Source organism: Molossus molossus, unplaced genomic scaffold, assembly GCF_014108415.1.
Source record: "Molossus molossus isolate mMolMol1 unplaced genomic scaffold, mMolMol1.p scaffold_m16_p_9, whole genome shotgun sequence".
NCBI classification, from domain to species: domain Eukaryota; kingdom Metazoa; phylum Chordata; class Mammalia; order Chiroptera; family Molossidae; genus Molossus; species Molossus molossus.
Window position 1 is genome coordinate 79,183,432 of NW_023425403.1, and position 22,360 is coordinate 79,205,791.

General features: G+C 41.0%; 1 protein-coding gene across 1 annotated transcript in view; it reads left to right on the top strand.

Annotated features, from left to right (window-relative positions):
* Positions 1–21,834, top strand: part of DIAPH3 (diaphanous related formin 3) — a 487,836-nt gene extending 466,002 nt beyond the window's left edge. The window contains exon 28 of the mRNA XM_036249888.1: positions 21,511–21,834. Within this exon, the coding sequence (XP_036105781.1) occupies positions 21,511–21,773 (263 nt within the window). The 3' untranslated portion in view covers positions 21,774–21,834. The remainder of the gene's footprint in view (positions 1–21,510) is intronic.
* Positions 21,835–22,360: the final 526 nt, after the last annotated feature.

Genomic DNA, 22,360 nt, shown 5'->3' on the forward strand with positions numbered 1-22,360 from the left:
AGCTCTATGATTTTTGGAGCGTCTGTTACTAATCTACCTGCCAGAACCATTAGCAATGGAGCCCAAACAGCGGCTTTCAAGATGTGTGCTGAGAGGACATCGTGTGCACACCTCACCTTCGCCTGGTGGCCTCACCTTCGCCTGGTGGCCTCGCCTTCGCCTGGTGGCCTCACCTTCGCATGGTGATCTGTACTCATCAAAAGCTTTCCTAGATCTTGTTTTTGTCTTCACATTTTTTGTAGGTTTAGCTTATTGAATCATCCCCAGCAAACAAAGAAAGGTGCTGCTATCTGTAGAGATTAAGAGAATCACTGTAGGCTGTGAAATGTGAATGACAGAGCTAAGAAGAAACCCATACAGTGCTTCCTTTTGGATATAATCTAACCCCATGATAGAGCACCCCTGATCTAAGTAGTCCCAAATGTAGCATTAGCAACTAACCAGATTAGTCAGGAGAAATTGCATTTGATTCCCTTTCATGTAAATCCAAAGAACAAACAAATCAATGAGCATAGAGCTTGGTAACAAAAAGGTGGTGCTGTGGCAGCTAGCTCAGTGGAACCAAATCTGCAGAGACAGCAAGGAAGGGGAGTAAAGCTAGACTTGCTTCCCACTAAAGGGACTGATTTGCCTAAAGCGATCATCATAGTTCTCTCCAGTGGTCACAGCAGCAAAACCAAGAGCACATTATGCTTATGGTAAGTGTGATGAAGGAAAAGAACGGGGTGTGGAGGAGAATGAACGACAGGAGTATGGGGTGGGGTTAAGGACAGTTCCCTGGAATGGACTTCTTGTGCCAAAGCTCTTTGACCGGTTTCAGAATGATCGTAGAAACTGGAACACCAGTCTCTTAAGAGACGCCCAGTAGAAGGATGAATTCAGACTGTCTTCTCCCTGGAATGTGACACTGGCGACAAGAGTAATAGAACATGAACACAGTGCGGAACAGCGGAGGCGGCCCCTCTTCTCACCTGCATCTGGGGCAGAAGCGTCTCAAATCCAGGGCTTCTGATTACAGACCCGTTTCTTTCTTCATGCATTACTCTCCCAATCCTGCCTAATTCATCCTTCTTGAACTGTTCCTGGTTCGATCAGCTTCATACCTGCATTTCTACATAGTTCCCTCCCTGTCTCCTGCCTTTCGGCCTGTCCCCCTATGGCCTAATTCATTAGTTCTCCCTAGAAGATTCCTAAATAGGCCCTTTTACCTTCGATGACTGTTGTTCCCTTCTGTCATCATCTGCTGCTACAAATGACACCTCTCCAGTCTCAGACATTGTTTTAATCTAACACACCCACAGGACTCAGCATGTCTGTTCATTATTTAAGAGGCATAGATCCTAATTTTTCTAAATCCATGACTGATACCAAATCCAGTAATGCATTAAAAAGTGAGAGGCGCCCTAGCCAGTTTTTTCAGTGGTTAGAGCATCGGCCTGTGGTCCAGAGAGACCCGGGTTCAGTTCCCGCTAGGGGCGCATGCCTCGGTTGCGGTTTGTCCCCTGCCCTGGTTGGTCATGTGGGTGGCAGCCACTCGGTGTGTCCCTTTCATGTCAGTGTTTCTCTCTCTCTCTTCCTCTCTCTCCCTCCCGCTCTATCTGAACAAAAAATGGAAAAATAAAAAAATAGTGAGAGGCATGCCCTGCCAGTGTGGTTCAGTGGTCAAGAGTGTTGGCCCGCACACCAAAGGATTGCGGGTTCGATTCCCAGTTAAGGGCATATACCTGGGTTGCAGGTTTGATTCTGGGCCCCAGTTGGGGTTCATGCGGGAGGCAACCAGTGGATGTGTCTCTCTCGACATCAATATTACCTCCCTCCCCGTCCCCCGTTTCTTCCTTCTTCCCTTCCACTCCATCTAAAAATCAGTGGAAAAAATATCCTCAAGTGAAGATTAACAAAAAAGAGAGAGAGGGGCATAATTGACTACTAAAAACACTTTGAGCAGCCCTGCCATTTCTCTTGTTATGGAGGGAAGATAAGCAGATATCTCTGTAGATGTAAATACAGTGATGTTATTAGACTGTAAGCTTCCTGAAGGCAGGACCCATGTCTGCTCATTCTCTGCTCTGTCCCAACACTGACCACAGCGTGGCACTGTACACACTTAGCAGAAGTGACTGAACTCATTTTCCAGCTCGTATCTACAGTATGCCCAGAAATTGTTAAATATAGTCGCTGCCCTCTTGATTGTAGACTCTTAGGATTATGACATCTGCGTGTAAAGTACGGCTTGTAACACCACAAGGCCCAAGAAGAACACAGACCCTGCTCTGAGGAATCCATGGTCTTGTCACTCAACTCTAGCATGTAGCAGGGACACAAAGCACACCACACTAAGTGGACCAGGGTGCTCAGCATGGGAGAAAGTACACTGGCAAGTGGCAGCACAGCCTTTGAGCAGTCAGCCTTTGAGGAGGTTGGAGGATCACAGATTAGCACAATGATTACCACAGGAATAGAGGGGTGGTATTACACATGGAGTGTACTGCATGAGTGAAATGAAACCAGTTAAAACATGTCTTCGCTTCAGGAATTACTCCATTTCCAAAAAAAAAAGTTTCTTCAAGCAGGGATTACTAGTGAGAGAAATGTCCTCAAAATTTTAAAAATGTAGCCTTCCTCCTCCTCTTCCATCTTCTCTCTAAAAATGTATCCTTGATAGAGGCATTTGTGGTTAGCTCTTTTTAAAAAAAAAAATTATAACTGGACTCTACTTGGTAGAAATTGGAGAGTGTTAATGAAGATGTAGTTTTTATGTCTAATGTCAAAATACAGTAGTTGCCACCTTGCCCACAGTTTTCCGTGGTTTCAGTTATCCACGGTCTCAGTTACCCATGGTCAACTGCAGTCAAAAAATACTAAATGGAATATCTCCAAAATAATTTTTAAGTTTTAAATTGCCTGCCACTGTGAGTAGTGGGGTGAAATCCTACCCCGTTCCACTCTGCCTGTGAGTCGCTCCCTCGCGCGGTGCAGCCTCGCTGTCTAGGGACGTCAGTCACTTAGCTGGCTCCGATACCAGACTCACTCAGTACTGCGGTGCTTGTGTTCAAGTAACTCTTATTTTCTCCTTAATAATAGCCCCAGAGTCATTCACATAATGTGTATCATAGTATATTATTATAATTGTTCTATTTTATTGTTGTTAATCTTTTACTGTGCCTAATTTGTGAATTAAACTTTATCACAGGAATGTATGTACAGAAAAACAGTATACACAGGCTACAGTACTGTCTGTGATTTGGGATCTTGGAACATTTCCCCTGTGCATCCGGGGGACCATCACAAACTAGCTTTTGGTGTTTTCTAATGTACTAGTGAATCTTGGTAATGGATTTTGCTGCTTCTATAAATAACTAGTTATATTGCATTTTAAGCATAGGCAGTACTTTATACGGTACAGTCAAAAGCCCTGGAAAATATGTTCCTGGTCTGTTTAACTAGAGAGCTCAACCAGCTTTAAGGCATTTGTCAGGAATAATATCAGTAAAAAATAAAGGATCACATAGTTCCCTTTGTGCTAATATAGGAATTCTGTCTGCTTCTTTTCAGCATCTATAATTCATCTTTTAAGCCAGATATCAGTGGTATAGTTTGGAGACCAGAACTGAATTAGGGGACTTGGACTTGAATTCACACTTCACCATAACTTGCCTCCTCAGAGCCTACCCTCCCTCCTCTGTGCAATAGATAAAAACCACACTCCTTTAGGCTGGATGGAAGTTCATGTAAAAGGCACTTAGAAGAGCTCAAACACATTGGTATTGTTTTATTATTAGTCATTTATAAAGCAAAAATTTAAATGGGGGGACCCTTATTGTATTAATTGTAACTTTATTAATTGTAATAATAAGATGGTAAGAAAGTGAATATACTATTTCTGAGTTCCATCTTCGTGGATTGTGTCATAGTTGAAAAAAAATTTTTTAACATTATTTTTGGTTTGTCACATAGTAAACCTCATTGGACAGATAAAGAACCCCCCCATTATAGTTATTTTTTACTGTGGTAAGTGGGGCTATAAACATGTAAGAAGATTGTGTAATCCAAGAGAAAATAGATACAAGGTAATTCCATTAGAGAAATAAGATGGTTCCTATTGGAAGGTCCATGAATGTTAGATTTTCCAGTGGACTTGGGAAAACCGCAGAACACATCACTTTGTTCTGCTCCAGAAGAGGCCTTTGTATGTCATGGAGGATTCCATTAACTGGAAATTTGTAGGGTCCATTAATTGCAATGATTTCTTTCCTTTTCCAATTAAATGAGAGCATGTATAGAAAGGAGTAGCATTGCAAAAGAGTTTTGGGAAAGAATAATTAATTAGCAAACATACTATTATTGTATTGTAATAGTTGTAAAATAACGTTTATGTTCCATATTTTTTAAGTGACTAGAAGTCATTCAAGGTACTGTAATGCCACTTAAATGATTGGTGACAGGTGTGTCTGACCTCTAGTGGCTAGAGCTTATAACTGCACCTCATTTGGTGAGTTTAAAAACAAAAAGACAAAAACTAAGGCTATGGAAAGAAATCCTCAGATCCTAATAATAGAGTTCTACAGGTGAGTGTATAAGATTAGCTCCCCTAAATTTCTTCCAGGCTAATTATTGGGGTATTGCCTCAAAGAACAGAGTTCAGAGCCAATATTGTTGTCTGTGAGTTTAGGTGCTTGAAATATATTATCTATTCATCGTAAGTTAGGGGTTTGGGACATAAACTCTCTGATTATACTGAGCCACTGAACTAAATAAACGTAGACACTACATTTTATATGATGCCCAAATTGCAAAAGACTAAGAACATTTATATTATCTTAAGGTTGAGTTTTTTTAAAAAAAGAACATTGTGTCCTGTGATAGTAACATAATTTCCTTTGTCTTTAACATAAGCTGTATTGAAATATGTTATTTAATTTTTTACATACTTTGTATCTTAATCAGCTGAGAACTTGCATCTCCATAATTTTGTTAACCATAAATTGCTGGACATTTACAGTTACTGTGGATCCCCAGTAATTTATTTTTTTAAATTTCAAATACCATGTAGATTATAAAGTTCCATATACTTTAAGGCTTCTTCTGAGTTAACACTGTAACTCTTTTAAGAGAATATACAAGAAATGGACAACTGACTTTTGCAACATCTTGTCCTCTGTCCATTTTCCTGCAGTCAGCACCTTCTTTAGCTTACCAAGAATACTGCACTCTAATTTTTCTTTTCTGCTGATTGTATGGTACATTTCTAGTGCTTTGTGTTTCATGTTACCATAGAGACAGGAGGTACTCCAAAGCCCTAGGAAGATGAGTAGAAGCAGGTCTTTGAGGAAACAGTCCCCGCTGGCCAGATAGAGAAGCCTGAGGCAGGAATCTATAGCAGTAAACAGAAAGAGGGAAATGTGTGTTCCAACCTGACTGTGGTCTGTAGGGCCTCCGGAAGCACGGGCGCGGCCTAGGCTGCATTAAAACTGAGTTGTTTGCAGAAACCAATTTTTCAGAGATCTCAGTGCAGCCTGTTAACCAAACATAGTGTTTTATTTACAATAAACTAACTGAAGTAACATTGACCTATTCCTTTTACAGTTTCCTCACTAAAAGGGAACAGGTTCTAAGAAGGGTCCTCTTTGCATGACTTATTTTACGAATCAAAACTTCCCCTTTAACATGTGGATCGATATTCTTTGACTCAGACAAAACCATCAGAAGTCATATTGCAGTTTGAGCACAGACAGACTCGACAACCAGCACCCAAATAAATATACTAGTTCTAGAAATGAATAGTTTTGGGGGGGGGCAAAAATAGGTTTACAGTTGTGAGTATGAGAAACAGTTTATTTTTGTGTTATCATTTATTCATTTGTATTTTTCCGTATGAACAACTGTAAACCTCTTTTTGCCCACCCGTGTTTACCCTAAATTCTCATATACTCCTTCCATATTTTGGAAACATAACTTAAACCTTTTAAACATTTCTCTGATATAATGAATTGTTATATTTCCTACATATTATTTTAACTTATATTTGTTACTATTTTTTTATTTAGGAGAAAACTGCTTACAAGATTTAAAAATCATATATTTTTCTCTTACAGATATTATGTGGTAAATCTTTATAGGGAAAGCGGGAAGAGAAACATTAAAATCTTAATAACAAAAGGAATTTTAAAAGAACAAATGTTATTTTGTAAATTTAAAACGACTCTCTCCCTCTCTCTCTCTTTTTTTTTTTTTTATCCTCACCCGAGGACATTTTTGCATCCATTTTCAGATAGAGTGGGAGGGGGAGAGAGAAACATTGATGTGAGAGAAACATACCAACTGGTTTCCATCCCGTGCAACCAAGGTAGGTGCCCTTAGTGGAAACTGAACCTGGGTCTCTGGTCCGCAGGCCGATGCTCTAACCACTGAGGAAACTGGCCAGGGCTCCCTCTCTCCTTTTTGAGTGGATAAGATCCATCCTCAGGGTGTTTGCTATATTTTTGTCGTGTATCTAGTAGTTTAAGCAGGGAAAGAGTTCAGGGAAACCCAGAAAAGATCAGCTTGTCTTCTAGGCTATGACCCCAGGTCATGGTATGCAAAACTGTACTTGAGAGGAAGCAGGCCAGTGGTCTGAGAGTCTGTGGCAGAGTGAGGCCTGGGAGGCCCTCACTTCCCTCAGCCTGACTGCAGGAGGCAGTGGTGTCCTGGCCTGAGCAGCTCGCTTTAAGGTAATGGCTTTGACTCCAGCCAGACTTTTTTATTTTTTTAACTCATTTTCTAGAAATATACAAAACCAAAATCTTAGAAGTAGTTTCAGATTTCATAATGAGACCTGGTACCATCAATTTAGTACAAGAAAATGCTGCTGGGCTGTGAATAGAGCAATCCCAAAAGGCAGGTCTATTAGCTTCTAACCGTGGCAGCTCTGTGCACCTAGGTTCCAATTTGAATAGGAGAATGGCGAGAAATAAAGGCCAATCTCCTTTTGGAAAGGAGGAGAGTCACATTTAATGTTAGAGCTTTCTAATTTTCACTGACTCACTACAGTGTGTATACAACTATGAAGTACAAGTGGAAGAGTCTCAGAATGGTAGCCTGGTCTTCCTCTGCTTAGGTGGCCAACAGAGACAGGAGCAACTGTGGGCATGCCATTATTACCATTCACCTTTCACGACTGTATTTTATATATATATATATATGTCTTTACTGTTGAAAGGATTACATATGCCCCCCCCACCCTTGCCCTCCCTCCTATTACCACATTGTTGTCTGTGTCCATTGATTATGCCTATTTGCATATAAGTTCTTTGGTTTTTCTCTTCCCACCCCGCCCCATCCCCCTTCCCTCTGAGGTTTGTCAGTCTGTTCTCTACTTTCATGTCTCTGAATCTATTTGTTTGACAGCTTATTGTGTTCATTGTATTCCACAAATAAGTGAGATCACTAGGTGCTTGTCTTTCTCTGACTGGCTTGTTTCGCTTAGCATAATACTCTCCAGGTCACTCCCTGTCATCTCAAAGAGTAAGATATCTTTCTTTCTTATAGCTGCATAGTACTCCAATGTGTATATGTGCCACAGCTTTTCTATCCACTCATCTACTGATGGGCACTTGGGCTGTTTCCAGATCTTAGCTATTGTAAATAGTGCTGCTATGAACATAGGGGTACATATATTCTTTCTGATTAGTGTTTCAGGCTTCTTAGAATATATTCCTAGTAGTGGGATCACTGGGTCAAATGGCAGTTTCACTGCACAGCAAAAGAAACAACCACCAAAATTGAAAGGCAGTCCACTCACTGTATGGGAGAGCATAATGGCCAACAATACATCAGATAAGGGGTTAATTTCCAAAATATATAGAATGCTCATACAACTCCACAAAAGGAAGACAAAGAACCCAATAAAAAAATGGGCAGAGGGCCCTGGCCGGTTTGGCTCAGCCGTTAGAGCGTCGGCCTGTGGTCCGGAGAGACCCGGGTTCAGTTCCCGCTAAGGGCACGTACTTCGGTTGCAGTTTGTCCCCAGCCCTGGTTGGTCGTGCGGTGGCAGCCACTCGATGTGTCCCTTTCACATTGATGTTTCTCTCTCTCTGTCTCTTCCTCTCTCTCTCCCTCCCACTCTATCTGTACAAAAAATGGAAAAATGCCCTCGGGTGAGGATAAAAAAAAAAAAAAAATGGGCAGAGGAACTAAATAGACACTTCTTCAAACAGGACATACAAATGGCTAAGAGACATACGAAGAAATGCTCATCATCACTAATCATCAGAGAGATGCAAATTAAAACAACAATGAGGTATCACCTCACACCTGTCAGAATGGCCGCCATCAACAAATCATCAAACAAATGTTGGCAAGGGTGTGGAGAAAAGGGGACTCTAGTACACTGCTGGTGGGAATGCAGACTGGTGCAACCACTATGGAAAACAATATGGTGTTACCTCAAAAAATTAAAAATTGAGCTTCCATTTGACCCAGTGATACCACTTCTAGGAACATACCCCAGGAAGCCTGACACACCAATCAGAAAGAATATATGTTCCCCCATGTTTGTAGCAGCACTATTTACAATAGTTAAGATCTGGAAACAGCCCAAATGTCCATCAGTGGACGAATGGATAAAAAAGCTGTGGTACATATATACACAATAGAGTACTATGCAGCGGTAAGAAAGAAAGATCTCTTTTCCTTTGAGACGACATGGAGGGACCTGGAAAGTATTATCCTAAGCGAAACACACCAAACAGAGAAAGACAAGTATCATATAATCTCACTTATTTGTGGAATATAATGAACATAACAGTCTGAGGAATGGGGTAATCCCAGAGACATGGAAGTGGGGGGGAGAGATAAACCACAGAATTTATATGCATGAACAATGGACATGGACAACAAAGCTGGGGACAGGGTGGGGAGGGGGGAAATCAGTGAGGGGAAAAGGAGAAACATCTGTAACAAAAATGATTAGAAGATAAAAAATAAAAAAAATTTTTAAAATGGCAGTTTTATTTTTAATTTTTTGAGGCAACACCATATTGTTTTTCATAGTGGCTGCACCAGTCTGTAGTACCACCAGCACTGTGCTAGGGTACCCTTTTCTCCACACCCTCGCCAGCACTTGTTGTTTGATGATTTGTTGAGGTCATTCTGCAGGTATGAGGTGATACCTCATAGTTGTTTTAATTTGCATCTCTTTGATGATTAGTGACGTTGAGCATTTTTTCTTATGTTACTTGGCCATTTGTATATTATCTTTGGAGAAGTGTCTATTTAGGTCTTTTGCCCATTTTTTAATTGGATTGTCTGTCTTCCTTTTGTTGAGTTGTATGAGTACTTTATATATTTTCTATATCAACCCCTTATTCGATGTATCATTGGCAGATATGTTCTCCCATATAGTGGGTCCCCTTTTCATTTTGATGCTGGTTTCTTTTGCCATGAAGAAGCTTTTTAAATTAATATAGTCTCATTTAATTTTTTTCCTTTGTTTCTCTTGCCCTTGGTGATGTATCGGTGAAAATTCTGCTACATGTGATGTATGAGATTTTGCTACCTACATTTTCTTCTAGGATGTTTACAGTTTCACAAGTCACATTTAAAGACTTTTGTCCATTTTGAGTTTATTCTTGTGTATGGATAAAGTTGGTGGTCTAGTTTCTTTTTTTTTCTTTTTTCATGTCCCTGTCCAATTTTCCCAACACCATTTATTGAAGAGACTCTCTTTACTCTATTGTACGCTCTTGCCTTCTTTGTCAAATATTAACTGAGCATAATGTCTTGGGTTGATTTCTGGGTCCCCTGTTCTGTTCCATTGAACAATATGCCTGTTCTTGTGCCATTACCAGGCTGTTTTGTTTACAGTGGCTTTGTAGTATAACCTGATAACTGATATTGTGATCCCTTCAACTTTGTTCATCTTTTTCAAGATTGCTGTGACTATTCAGGGTCTTTTTTTGGTTCCATATAAACTTCTGGAGTATTTGTTCTAGATCTGTGAAATATGCTGTTGGTATTTTAATAGGTATTGTTTGGGGTAGTATGGACATTTTAATGATGTTGATTCTTCCAATCCATGAACATGGCATATGCTTCTACTTTTTAATGTCGTCCTCTATTTCTTTTTTTGATGTCCTGTAGTTTTCTGAGAACGGGTCTTTTACCTCCTTAGTTAAGTTTATTCCTAAATATCATAAATATTTTGTTACAATGGTAAATGAAATTGTTTTTAGTTTCCTTTTCTGAGTGTTCATGATTGGTGTATAAAAATGCAGTCAATTTCTGGATGAATTCACTTATTCACTTTGCTGAATTCACTTATTAAATCTAGTCATTATTTGGTGGAATCTTTAGGGTTTTTTATGTACAATATCATGTCATCTGCAAATAATGATAATTTCACTTCTTTCTCTCCAATTTGGATGCCTTGTATTTTTTCTTGTCTGATCACTGTCGCTTAGACTTCCAGTGCTGTGTTGAATAAAAGTGGTGAAAGCAGACATCCCTGTCGTGTTCCTTTTCTTACAGGAAATGCTTTTATTTTTTGCCATTGAGTAATGTATTGGCTGTAAGTTTTTTATATATGGCCTTTATTATGTCGAGATATGATCCCTCTATTCCCACATTGCTGAGTTTTGTTGTTGTTGTTGTTGTTGTTTTTTCAGAAATAGGTGCTGAATTTTGTCAAATGCGTTTTCAGCATCTATTGGTAGGATTGTGTGATTTTTATATTTCATTTTGTTTATGTGGTCTATCACATTTATTGATTTGCAAATATTGTACTAACTTTCTATCCCTGGGATAAATCCCACATAGTCATGGTGAATAATGTTTTAAATATACTGATGGATCTGATTTGCTAATATGTTGTTGAGGATTTTGGCATCTATGTTCATCAGGGATTTTGGCCTACAGTTTTCTTTCTTTGTAGTGTCTTTATCTGGTTTTGGAATTAGAATTATGCTGGCCTCATAAAAAGAGCTTGGAAGTCTTCCTCCTCCTTGAATTTTTTTTTAATAGTTTGGGGAGAATAGGTGTTAGTCCTTCTTTGAATGTTTGGTAAAACTCCCCTGTGAAGCTGGCTGGGCCTGGGCTTTTGTTTGCTGCGAGTTTACTGATTACAGCTTTAGTTACCTCAAGATTGTATTTTTAGCTTTAGCCATTGTCTGTTTTACCATTCACAAAAACTTTATAAATCCAGGTTACCTAGGAATGTACAACTGTTCCCTCCTCTTTTTATAAAACAAAATCACAATGAAATGCTACATTTTGGAACATTACATTTGTTCTTGTTTTTTGTGTAGCTAATAACCTAATGTCGGAAAAGCATTTTCCTTCTGTAATAACTGATTTTGTTAATAGGTACTCAGGTTCCTGCCCACATCCCAGAGATGTGCACATTAGGTGAATGGGTGTGTTTACCTGGCCCCAGTGTGAGTGTGTGAGGGGCCCTGTGATGGAAGGGCATCTTGTCCAGGGTAGGCACCCCCCTTGGGACCTGAACTGCCAGGGTGAGCTCTGGCCAGCATGACCCTGAACTGGAATAAGCGATTAGGAAACAATTCTCTTCCTTGTTTTTATTAGTCTTTCTTAAATATGTGTATAGCTAACATTTTTTCAATGTTCAGTATTATAAGTGTTTTGGTTCTTACTTAGAAGTTTTGTGGTGTTTCTGTGACCAGAAATATGCTTTAGGAACTTACGCCTTGTTTATATCATTTAGCCTAGGGTTTCATTATATGTCATTTCACCACACGTGTTTCGCTCAGAGTTGCAGTGTCAAGAACCTATCAGTGATGTTATGTGAGGACACAGCAGTGAATAAAACAGAAAGATCCTTGCCTTCATGGAGCTTAGGATCTAGCAAGTTAGATTAGAGTTAGATGGGTATTAGTTTTTCTTACTCCTTGAACATGTTCCTGTCTTTTAGATATGGCTAACATAATATATATTTAGTGACAAGCTAGGAGAAGTAAAGGGACATTTCTCTGTATATAGTCATACATAAAATTATTTGAATTTAACATGGTCTTCATTACACATGTGTCCCAGGTTTGAATTCTCTAATGAATATAAACATTGTTTTAAGCAGATTTTTATTAGGCATATACTGAAAACCAAACTCGGGTATTAAGTGTACATGGGAATTTTTTAAAGGTTGAATTCGAAAGGATTCTATCAGCATATAATGCTGCTGTTTTCTGGTACTGAATACACTAGTTGGGTTTGGTTCTTCCCAGGATTTCAAACTACTAAATGAATATGATTTAGCATGTTTTTAACAGAAATGACAGACCCTAAATGTCTCAAGGACTCAGCACCCAGCTTGGTGGCTAACCACTCATTGAATTAATTAATGAACTGACTTAACCATCACTTCAAGGAGGCACTGTAGAAATTGTGGCTATTTGGCTTGGCAAAGAGAAGATTTGGGGAGTGTAATATTTCTTTAAACAGTTAAAGGGGTGGTGAGTGGAAGAGGAATTAGACTCAATCCAGCCCTAATGGGAAAAATGAGTAGGACCAATGTCTAATACTTCAGGGAAACAAATTCTAGAAAAATATAAAATAAAAAACCTTTTAAGTAGTATTAGAGCTGTGCAAAGGAGGAATATATTGCCTTTTGAGGTCTTGAAACTTAGGCTAGACAACCATTTGACAGGATGCTGAATACATGGAGTTTAAGCTTCGGAAAGATGGTTCTACCAAGTAACTAAGGCTCTTTCCAGTCCTGAGTTTGCATGATTCTGCATTTGATGATTCTGTGAATCAAAGTGAAATGAAGTTGAAATAGCATGTTACTCATTCAGAAGAAACATCTGTACATTGGAAATATCTAACAAGTGTTGAATTAGGAAGTAAGGAAAATAGATGAAAGCACAGTAAAAGATGCTGCTTACAAATGGACTCAGGAAAAAGGTTTAGATCCTATAGTATTTGTTTAGCTGCTTATTTTCCAGTAGAATTTCCTAGTCATTAACACTAGGAATTGGCCTTTCCCTAAACCTCTCAAATGTCAGGTGCCCTCTGTTTCACAGTGTGTGTGTTTGCCAGCCTGACCCTCTGCCCCAGAGTGGCCTCAGCTTCCCTCTGCATTAGGCAGAGGCGTTAGTAGCTATCTTTTAGGGTTGTTGGAAAAAAATTAAAAGTAACATGTTAAGGGTTTTCCATAGATAAGGATGATACATATATATAGTATCTATTTAATCACTGTAATATCAAACCATATTCCTGTGTTCTTTTCCCACCCTCTTCCTCTTATACCACCAGATCAACTTACCAGGTTATTTACTATGTCGCATATCGGCTGACAGGCAATTGCATCCTTTAGACATACCTACTTAATAGCCGCCAAGTCACACTGGTGGCCACAAGGGCGGAGTGAGCTGAGACTGTGTCAGTAACAGACAGCAGGACTGGTACACAGAAGCTATGGTTGGTTTAAGCATGAAAAGGAAACTGCTTTGGATGTGAAAGTTTGGTGTGAAAATGTGTAGTTTGGGTGCTGGGCTACAAGAGCGTCAGGAGGCTGAGGAGGGCGCAGTGTGGAAGCTCCCCCATCGGGCTGGGGTGCAGATGTGGGAGCCCCCTCCCGGGAGGATGGCTGCAGCTGTGAGATCTCGGGCAAAAGAACGGAGGGCGGACAGAAATGGAGGGGGCCACGGGTGAAGTGGCCACGCGGAGAGCGGGTCGTGTCTGGGAGGGTTTGGAAGGTAGAATGCGTGATGGGAGCTGGCGACACGTGGGCCTCAGAAAGGAGAAGCGTGAGCATGGCCGTGGTTCTCCGCGAGCGCACTCCACCCAGGGCCCAGGACTGGGCGCTGGCTCGGCTCTGCCTGAGGTTGGGTCTGCTTCTCCAGCGGAGGAAAACGAGGTGCATAGCGTGTCATCTTTCTCACGGTGTCACCAGAATCAATTGAGTGCATGTATGAGGAGTGTTTGCATTTGTAGAATACCCTTATATACAGGCAATATATTAATATTAATTATGTAATGACATTCAAAGTTGTGAATAACATTCTGTAATTACTCGACACCAGCTGCCCAGAGTTAGGCCAAGTTTTCACCCATCACAGTACTCTGAAGTCTGCCCTTACTTCGGACACGAGCTGCAGGTTTGGGGGCTCCCGGTCTACCCTCACTTTTAATCAGCTGACTACAAATTGGGGGCAGGGTATTACTATCTCCTCGGGTTTGAGAATTTGCTCCAGTGACTCCAAGAGATCGGGAAAGCACTGCACTTACTATTACAGCTTTATTATATTGAAAGGACACAAGCCAGAACCAGCCAGAGAGAGACCACATGTAGGGTGAGGTCTGGGAGGGTCCCAGACACGAAGCCTCTCTTGTCCTCAAGGATACACTGCCCCTCTCCCCCAGGACATCCGTGTGTGACAATATGTGTTACCACCCAGGAAAACTCACCTGATACTTGGTGTCCAGAGTTGATACTGAGAATTTGTTACTGAGGCATGACTAATGGGCCACATGATCGAACTCCATCTCCACCTCACACCATCTAGTCATGATTGGTCTTTCTGATGGGACCCTCCCCATCCTTACTCACTTATTACCGTACTCTCTCTAGGGGCCCACCATGAATAGCAAAGACACTCCAAGAGTTTAGTGGCAGCCTCCCAGAAAAAGACTAACCAAATTTTGTATTACACACTTTCTATAAAGTGTGCAAATGCAAGAGAAAATGAGACATGAGTAAATTCCATTTGAGTTTAGGATTTTTGAGGTGTCTGGTAACTTTGTAGGGAGCAGTTTCAACACAGAGGTACGCATGAAAGCCACCTGAGAATTTGCTGATAACTGGGTAGAAACGTGAGAAAGAGGAAAGCCAACACCAAGAAGAGCATTCAACTCAGGTCATACAAAGTAAATCAGAAAGATAAGTAGTTGAACGGAAGGGTTTACATTGCTGTTCCCTTTGGAGGAAATGGGCTAGACTCACCCTGGACACCCCAGCTCCTTTTAGCTCTGTGGTCAGTTAGGAGCCCAGCACAAGAAACTGCAAACTGGCAGTGATATAGAACAGGACTGAACAGAATTGTATGTATGATGACTCTGCAAAAAGAAAGCAAAAGTTCCGGTCTAATTATCAGGTATTTCCTCTAGTCAGAGATAGTTTACTGATGTCTGCCATGAGGAAGAAACCGCTTGAGCTAAAGCTGACCCACACATACCTTTTATTTATCATCCTCTGCTTTGTCTGTTTTGTTCAAATTGGGGAAATAATTGTTTTGTTTTTACATATGGGTTCAATAAGAGTTTCTTGGTAACTGTATACAAAATGCCCTTTTGCTCTTTTTATCATTTTTACACACTCTCAGTATAAACGGGAAAAGAAACAGAAAATGAAGCTAAGGGAAGACAGTTATTTATAGCATCAGTAAATCAACAGTAAGGAAAACCACAGGGAGAGGGGCTGCTGGCGGCCGGCACTAACTTCCGTTATTGCATAGATTAAAAACATATATTTGTCACACGCTTTACTATCATGTAGACCCAGTAGTGCTTTAAAAATTATATTTATGGGTCATTTTTTCCCCCTCACCAAAGTGAAGTCATTGCTGGGGTGAAACAAACAGCTACTTAGTAGGTCGAAGTAATAGTCTGGAGCAAAAGGTGAAGGATTGTAAGGAGAGAGCAACGTTCAGGACTGAGTCCATGCCGTCCGCTGAGGACACCAGAGCTGTGTCTTCCTCCTGTCAAAGCTGCCACCGGCTCACCACGGACCACAAAAGGCAGGAGCTCAATTTTATATTTCATCTGAGAGTTGGCACTTCTAAGAAGCTCACGCCCATTAGAACCACAATGTGATGGGGGATCAATACTGACTTAAAGGAATGATGCCGCTTCCTGAATCGTACCTGGTATTTCTGCAGCTGAAAGGGTTTTCCCCAGGGCTGTCGGCCTTGGCGGTGCTCAGGAAGCGTGACTGTTGGCTGAACTATTTCCTCATTTGATGCCAAGCCACGGATATTCATATTTACTTTTTTTGTCAACAATTTTTCTGGTTTTCTGTCTTATTTGGTTCTTTTTTTTTTTTTTTTTTTTAACCTTTCTTCGTCATCCATGTCTATAGTCTGCAAAGACCATGTGTGATCCAACAGTTGGTGTAGTTTAAGGCTTCTGTTCTCATGTTTAAGTCCAGTGAGTTCTCTGTATTTAAGAGCCATTCAACTTTCCATGGATTTTCAGAGGGAAACGAAACCAAACCTGTGGGAGGACTCCAGCACCAATTCTTTTAGTAGGACTCATTGTAGGAAATAGGCTGAAATAAGCGGTGTTTCTCTGTTAAAGGAAAATAGCGTGTATTCTCACCCTGTTTATTTCTACAGAAATGTAAATGCAAGATGTGTGGATTGGATTCCCTTAGTGACCTGTAGTGACCTGGTACTAAAAATATCAGCTGAGCCTTGCCGATCACCAGTGGCCCTGGATATTGGCAGTAGACCTAGGGAGATCACACTTCTCTTCACAGACATCAGCTGTAACATCTTAGGAGAGGGGGTGAGGGTATAGCAGCCTTGGAGTCCACTCATAAAATAATAGCACTTTCTCTCTTTGGAGAGTTAAACTGTCATACTACTTTGCCTTAATAATTTTAGTTTCCATTTTAAAAACTATTGATATATTTTTGAGTTGATGGGAAATAGAAAATGCGTCTCTTTTTCTTGATACCCCAGTCCTATCTTTGATTGAAAGAGTTCATGTGTCCAAAGTATGTCATTTTGTATGGAACTGTCTGATTCTTTATGAGAAGGACAAGCCCACTGGCCTGAAATTACAATGGATTTCATGCCTCTGAGCACCTATATGGAGTCCGTTCCAATGTACAGGGTTGTGGCATCTCCTGCAGGTTTGAAATGAACCTTCTAGAAATGAATTGCACGTTTTAATTGCAGTAAATACATGGAATTTGGGTCTCTGGTTCAGCCCACATTGAAGCCACCAACATGGGACTTTTATAATAATAGTAATAGCAAAAGACACCTGGCCTTGAACCAATATTACAATAATATTTTTATATAACAGCGACTTTCCCCTAATGGTAAACATTTTCTCTAGCTGTAGTGGGATGGAAGCCTCTAACCCAACTTCATTTCTCTGCTTCACAATTTAAAATGTGAGTCCCTCCATCCTACATTGTGGATCTCCCATGACTGGGGACCTGGATGGGGCTGTTGGGATGCTGAGAGAGAATTGTGAGGGCTGGAGAAATTTCTCACAGAGCTGTGAGCTCATTGTTAAAGAAGCCCATGTGTGCTCTCTTTTTTATTTCCTCAGTGGTCTCAGGAATGGCCTCTTTTTATCTCGTCTTGTCTGTTGCTGCTCATGAAAGTCTCTCCACCTGAAACCACGGAGGAGTTCAATACCGGCTTGGTTTTCTCTTATTCTTTGTCCCTAAGCACGCTCACAGCTGTCTGTGGAGTTTTCTCAGAAGGCTAGACCACCCTTGCCTGCATCAGCCCGCCCACTGTTACCCACCTTGGCCTCGGAGGAAGCTCAAAGAGCAAACTTCCAAAAGAAAACCCAGGCTCTGCTGGGCATTTCATCCTTGGCTCTGCAATAGGTCAGGTAAAGGAAGCCCAAAATATCCGAGTGGATAGACACATCCTTGTTTTTAGCAACTCGCAGTCTATTAGTGACCTTGACAGGAGCGGCCTCAGAAGAAGAAAGGGTCAAAAGCAAGATTAGAGTGGGTTCAAGAGAAAAATGGGAAGAGAGGAACTGAGACAGGAGGTCAGGGCAGTTCTGAGGTTTGGCCCTGCAGACAGTAGCTGCAGCAGTAGACGGAGCAGGGTGTGGGGTCAGAATGTTTCTCTCTCTCAGGGTTTGGGTCACTACAACACACTTGTGTGCGGAAGAGCATGGTCACATGAAGAAGGAAGCCTTTGCGAACTGGGCAGAGGGATGTCCTGGGACATACACGGAAGCGGGGGGGTGGTGCTCACGGTGAGCCATCCTCGGGCTGGGCGGAGCGGGGTCTCACCGAGGGGGGCGGTGTGTGTGCCGGTCACTTCTCTCCCTTTGCTTCGTGAGCAAGTTCAGTGGGAGTGGAGGAGATCGTGCTGGGGTTTGGAAAGAGAGGAGATGTGAAATAGTTCTCTAGGAGAACGGAGGAGCGTGTAGAGTAGGGGCTTGTCGTGGGATTATGGTTGTTCTTGAAGTTCATAGTCATGAATTTCAGCAAGACCAGAAAAGGAAGGAGTTCGTGTGTGACCTTGGACATACTGTGTGCTAAGGTAGTTTGCACAGGTGTAGTGCCTGCTCTCCAAAGTCATGGGGGGGATTAAATGTTCAGAAAGCCTTTTGAAAATCAATTCTTGACCAGGCTGGTGTGGCTCGATGGATTGAGCGTCTGCCCCTACACCAAGAGGTCAACGGTTCAATTCCCAGTCAGGCACATGCCCAGGTTGTGGGCCTGATACCCAGTGGGGGGCATGCAGGAGGCAGCCAATCAATGTTCTCTCTCTCTTTCCCTCTCCCTTCCTCTCTAACATCAATAAAGAAAAAATATATATATATACACACACACACACACATACATATATATATGTATATTTAAAATCACTTCTCAGCTTTTGGGCTAAGATCAAGTATAAAGAAAGCATTTTGGTATTAAGTACAGGACATTGGTATTATGACACTTAGCTTTGAATTACTTAGCACTTTTCTTTGGCAGAAAGCTTTTCAGATGTCTTGAAGATACCCTCAGTATCTCTGCAGACAGCATTTGACTTCTGGCACTGATTTACGTGGTAAGTAAGTCTGAGCGATGACCTAGCCTCCTGCTTTTACTTCTCAATCCATAAAATGAGGGTGGTAATGCTTAAAGTGCGACAAATGCTTTATAAATAAAGGTGCTATATAAGTACAAGCCATTAATAAAGTGGTATTTCAGCCCAGACTGTTATGGTCACCAGTGAGTCAGAAAGGTTGGAGCATCTGACAAAGCCCTGAGTCTCGGGTGGTAGATGCCTCCCTTGAAAAGCTTTCAAAGGAGGAAGGAAAAGGCAAGTACTGTATCTTAAATTAGGTTTCACCCACATTATCTTCTTTAATTTTCACAGCTGCTCTGTGAGGCTGATTATTAGACCCTGAAATCCAAACAGATTACGTAACCCCTGAAAGCCAAGTGGTAGAGCTCAGATTTCAACCGAGATCGACCTTAAAAATCCCATGTTCTTCTGACTTTGTCACATGTGGAGTTGAACTGATAGCCATAGAAGGTACAGGCTAACATATATATATAATAGACCCACATGTTGGCCCATTTAATCTCTTCCCTGCCATCAGATGTTTGACTGGAGCTGCCCAGTAGCAGAATAAACTGAGTGATTGTAGATGTCATCATAATAGAGTCACTGACAAGTGAAATGACAAGACAAGACAGGAACATCTGGGTAAAGGAGCAGTAAGCTGACTAAAAATTTGCACTTTGCAACCAATGCGGTTTTCAAGCACATTTTGGGACGAAGGGTGGGTGCTAGGAAATAAGTCAGTGTGTGTGGCCATGTACCTACAGGAACCCCTGTCCACTCTGCCCTTTACTGTCAGGACACGCACCTTAGAGGCCAGAGCACGGACTGCTCTGGTAGCTTCTGGTTCTGAGTAACAATTACCCACTCAGAGTAGGAAGATAGAGAAGGTGATAGGAAAAGTATTTGCTTCCAACAGCTAAAGGGTGATCATAGTTCTGAAATGTGTTGAGGTTGTCCGGGAAAGTGTGTAAAATGCTCATCCATCACCGGAAGACCCTGGCCAGGAGTGACAGTGCAGTAAATATCCTCAGCAGCCACCTTCTCCTGTACAAGCTGTTTTCGGTCGGAATTTTCAGCACTCACATAAAACACACTGTCATGAGTGACTGCCTGTGCTCCGGAGTCATTACTGTTGGGGTAATGGAACATCTCTCAGCGAATAACCAAAAAACTTTAAATGTCAAGTCAAGTTTGTTGAAGCCATTTCAAGCCCCGTTCAAGGTTACATGAATATTGAGGGTGTCTGTTTTTTCACAGTTTGAGGCCTATGAGAGAGATCACTCATAAGACCGTGCAGTGTGAGAGTCAGTTAATTAAAGGAAAATCTCGTGTTCTTTGGGAAAGTCAGCCAGCCAGTGCCATTTGGTCATTAGCTATTGCATTCATTCCTTGCAGCCTTAATAAGTGAGCATCGCTGTCACCACTTACCAATAAGAGAAAATAGGAGTATTATGCTAAGTGAAATAAGCCAGTCAGAGAGAGACAAGTATCACATGATCTTATATATGGAATCTAATGAGCATAATAAACTGATGAACAAAATAGATCCAGAGACATGGAAGCAAGGAGCAGACTGACGAATCTCAGAGGGACGGGGCAGGGGGAAGGGAGGAAGAGATAAACTAAAGAACTTATGCATATATGGACATAGACAATAGTGCGGTGAATATGGGGGGAGGAGAGCGTCAACGGGGGGGGGAAAGGGGACATCTGTAATCCTTTCAACAATAAAGATAATTTTTTTAAAATAAAATTGTGTGTGCATGTCAGTATGTATACATGTGTATATATTTAACAATTAAATTATGACAATTCTCTTTTGCTAGGAAGTTTTAACAATTTGCCTGCCAAATTCAATATTTCTTTTAGAGAAAAATCATTGACTTTTTAAATTCCTGTAAAAACTTTTCTCCATGCCTTGCCAGTGTGGCTCAGTGGTCGAGCGTTGACCCATGCACCAAGAGGTTGCTGGTTCGATTCCCGGTCAGGGCACATGCCCCGGTTGTGGGCGGGCAGTCAGTGTTCTCTCTCATCAATGTTTCTCTTCCTTATCTTCCTCTATCTTTCTAATGTCAATAAAGAAAAGAAAGAAAAAAAAACACCTTGGTTTTGTTCAAAAAGGAACTGAATCTCATTATTATTCAAACTGATGCTTATCTTGGGTCATAGAGTGTGGAAATCATTTCTTCGCCCAGTGTATCGGTACTGAACACCTACTTTGCTCCAGGGCCATTTTAGCCACTGAGGTGGCAGCAGTATTCTGAACAGTGTCCCTGCCATCCCAGAGCCCACATCCTAATAGAGAGAGAGGGTGGACACATCAACAAGCATGGGTTGCGTCCGTGGTTCTGAGTTCAGTGCAGGGAAAAATGAGGGGATAAGGAGATACTGTGATGGGAGGAGTGAGTGTCATTTTAGATGGATGGTCAGGGAAGACCTCTCTCTCTTTACATGGCATTTGAGCAGAGGCCTGAGTGAAATACCGAAGCAAGCTTTGATGATAACGGAGTGATGGGCATTTCAGGCAAAGAAGAAGAATGAAAGAAGCATAAGTGCTAATGAAATGACTGTTTATATTTCTGTTTATTCTTAACCTCTGCATGTTTATTTTAAATCTGTCTTCCCTGTTAAATGTTGTTAGTTTAATATATCTAACAGGACTTGTTTATTAAGAATAACTATTTTAAAATTATATTTTGTAATCTGCATGGTCCTTGCTCATCACACTGATACATTTTATGCTTCTCCCTTACTGCAGACAATCAGAGAGTGCAGTTGACGGAAGGGTCACGTCCACACCACAGTATCAATTGCAACTCGACAAGGACTGCAGTCATCAAGGAGCTTAATTATAATCCAGACACTCACGCGTCTGCAGGGAGGATCAAGGCAGCTGGGAAGCAGGAAGCCCGCAACGCAGAGAGCAACAGAAAAAAGGAAATGGAACTTCTTGGCTCTGTTTCTAAAAGCGAATCCATTCCTGAAGTTGAAGCCCTGCTGGCAAGATTACGAGCTTTATAAATTAAACTGGTAAAAAAAAAAAAAAAAAATGATTAAGCCAAATATAAAGCCATCTCTGAGCTATAACACTTGGGGAAAAAAAAAAAAAGCTTTTTATGTAAGTTACTTTATATAATTTTAAATTATGATATCTGTTAGAAAAATAAAGCTGACTACATGATTGCTGTGCTTTTCTATGTACTTGAGGTTGTGACTTATTCAAGATTGTAATGGCTTCAATGTTTTTTGGTCACCTGGTATTCATGTGTTTTATATTTGTTGGTTAAATTATACATAATGCTTTAAAGAACAGGTAGGTGGCCATGTGTTCAGCAATGTATCCTTAAGAAAATACCATCCTTCTAAGTTAACTGTAATTTTTACTTTATTATTTCCAACATTAATGAATGTCAAATCTTCAACCTCAGGTCTTGCTACATATCTATTATTTATTTATATAGGCCCAGATTTCTCCTGAATTGGGATCTACATGATACTAGCATAGTATCAAGAACAAAGAACTGAATATAACAGAGCTATGAGGAAATGGTTGATAAACCCCCTACCATCATTGAATTCATGTTAATTAGATCTGCAGGAAAACTGTA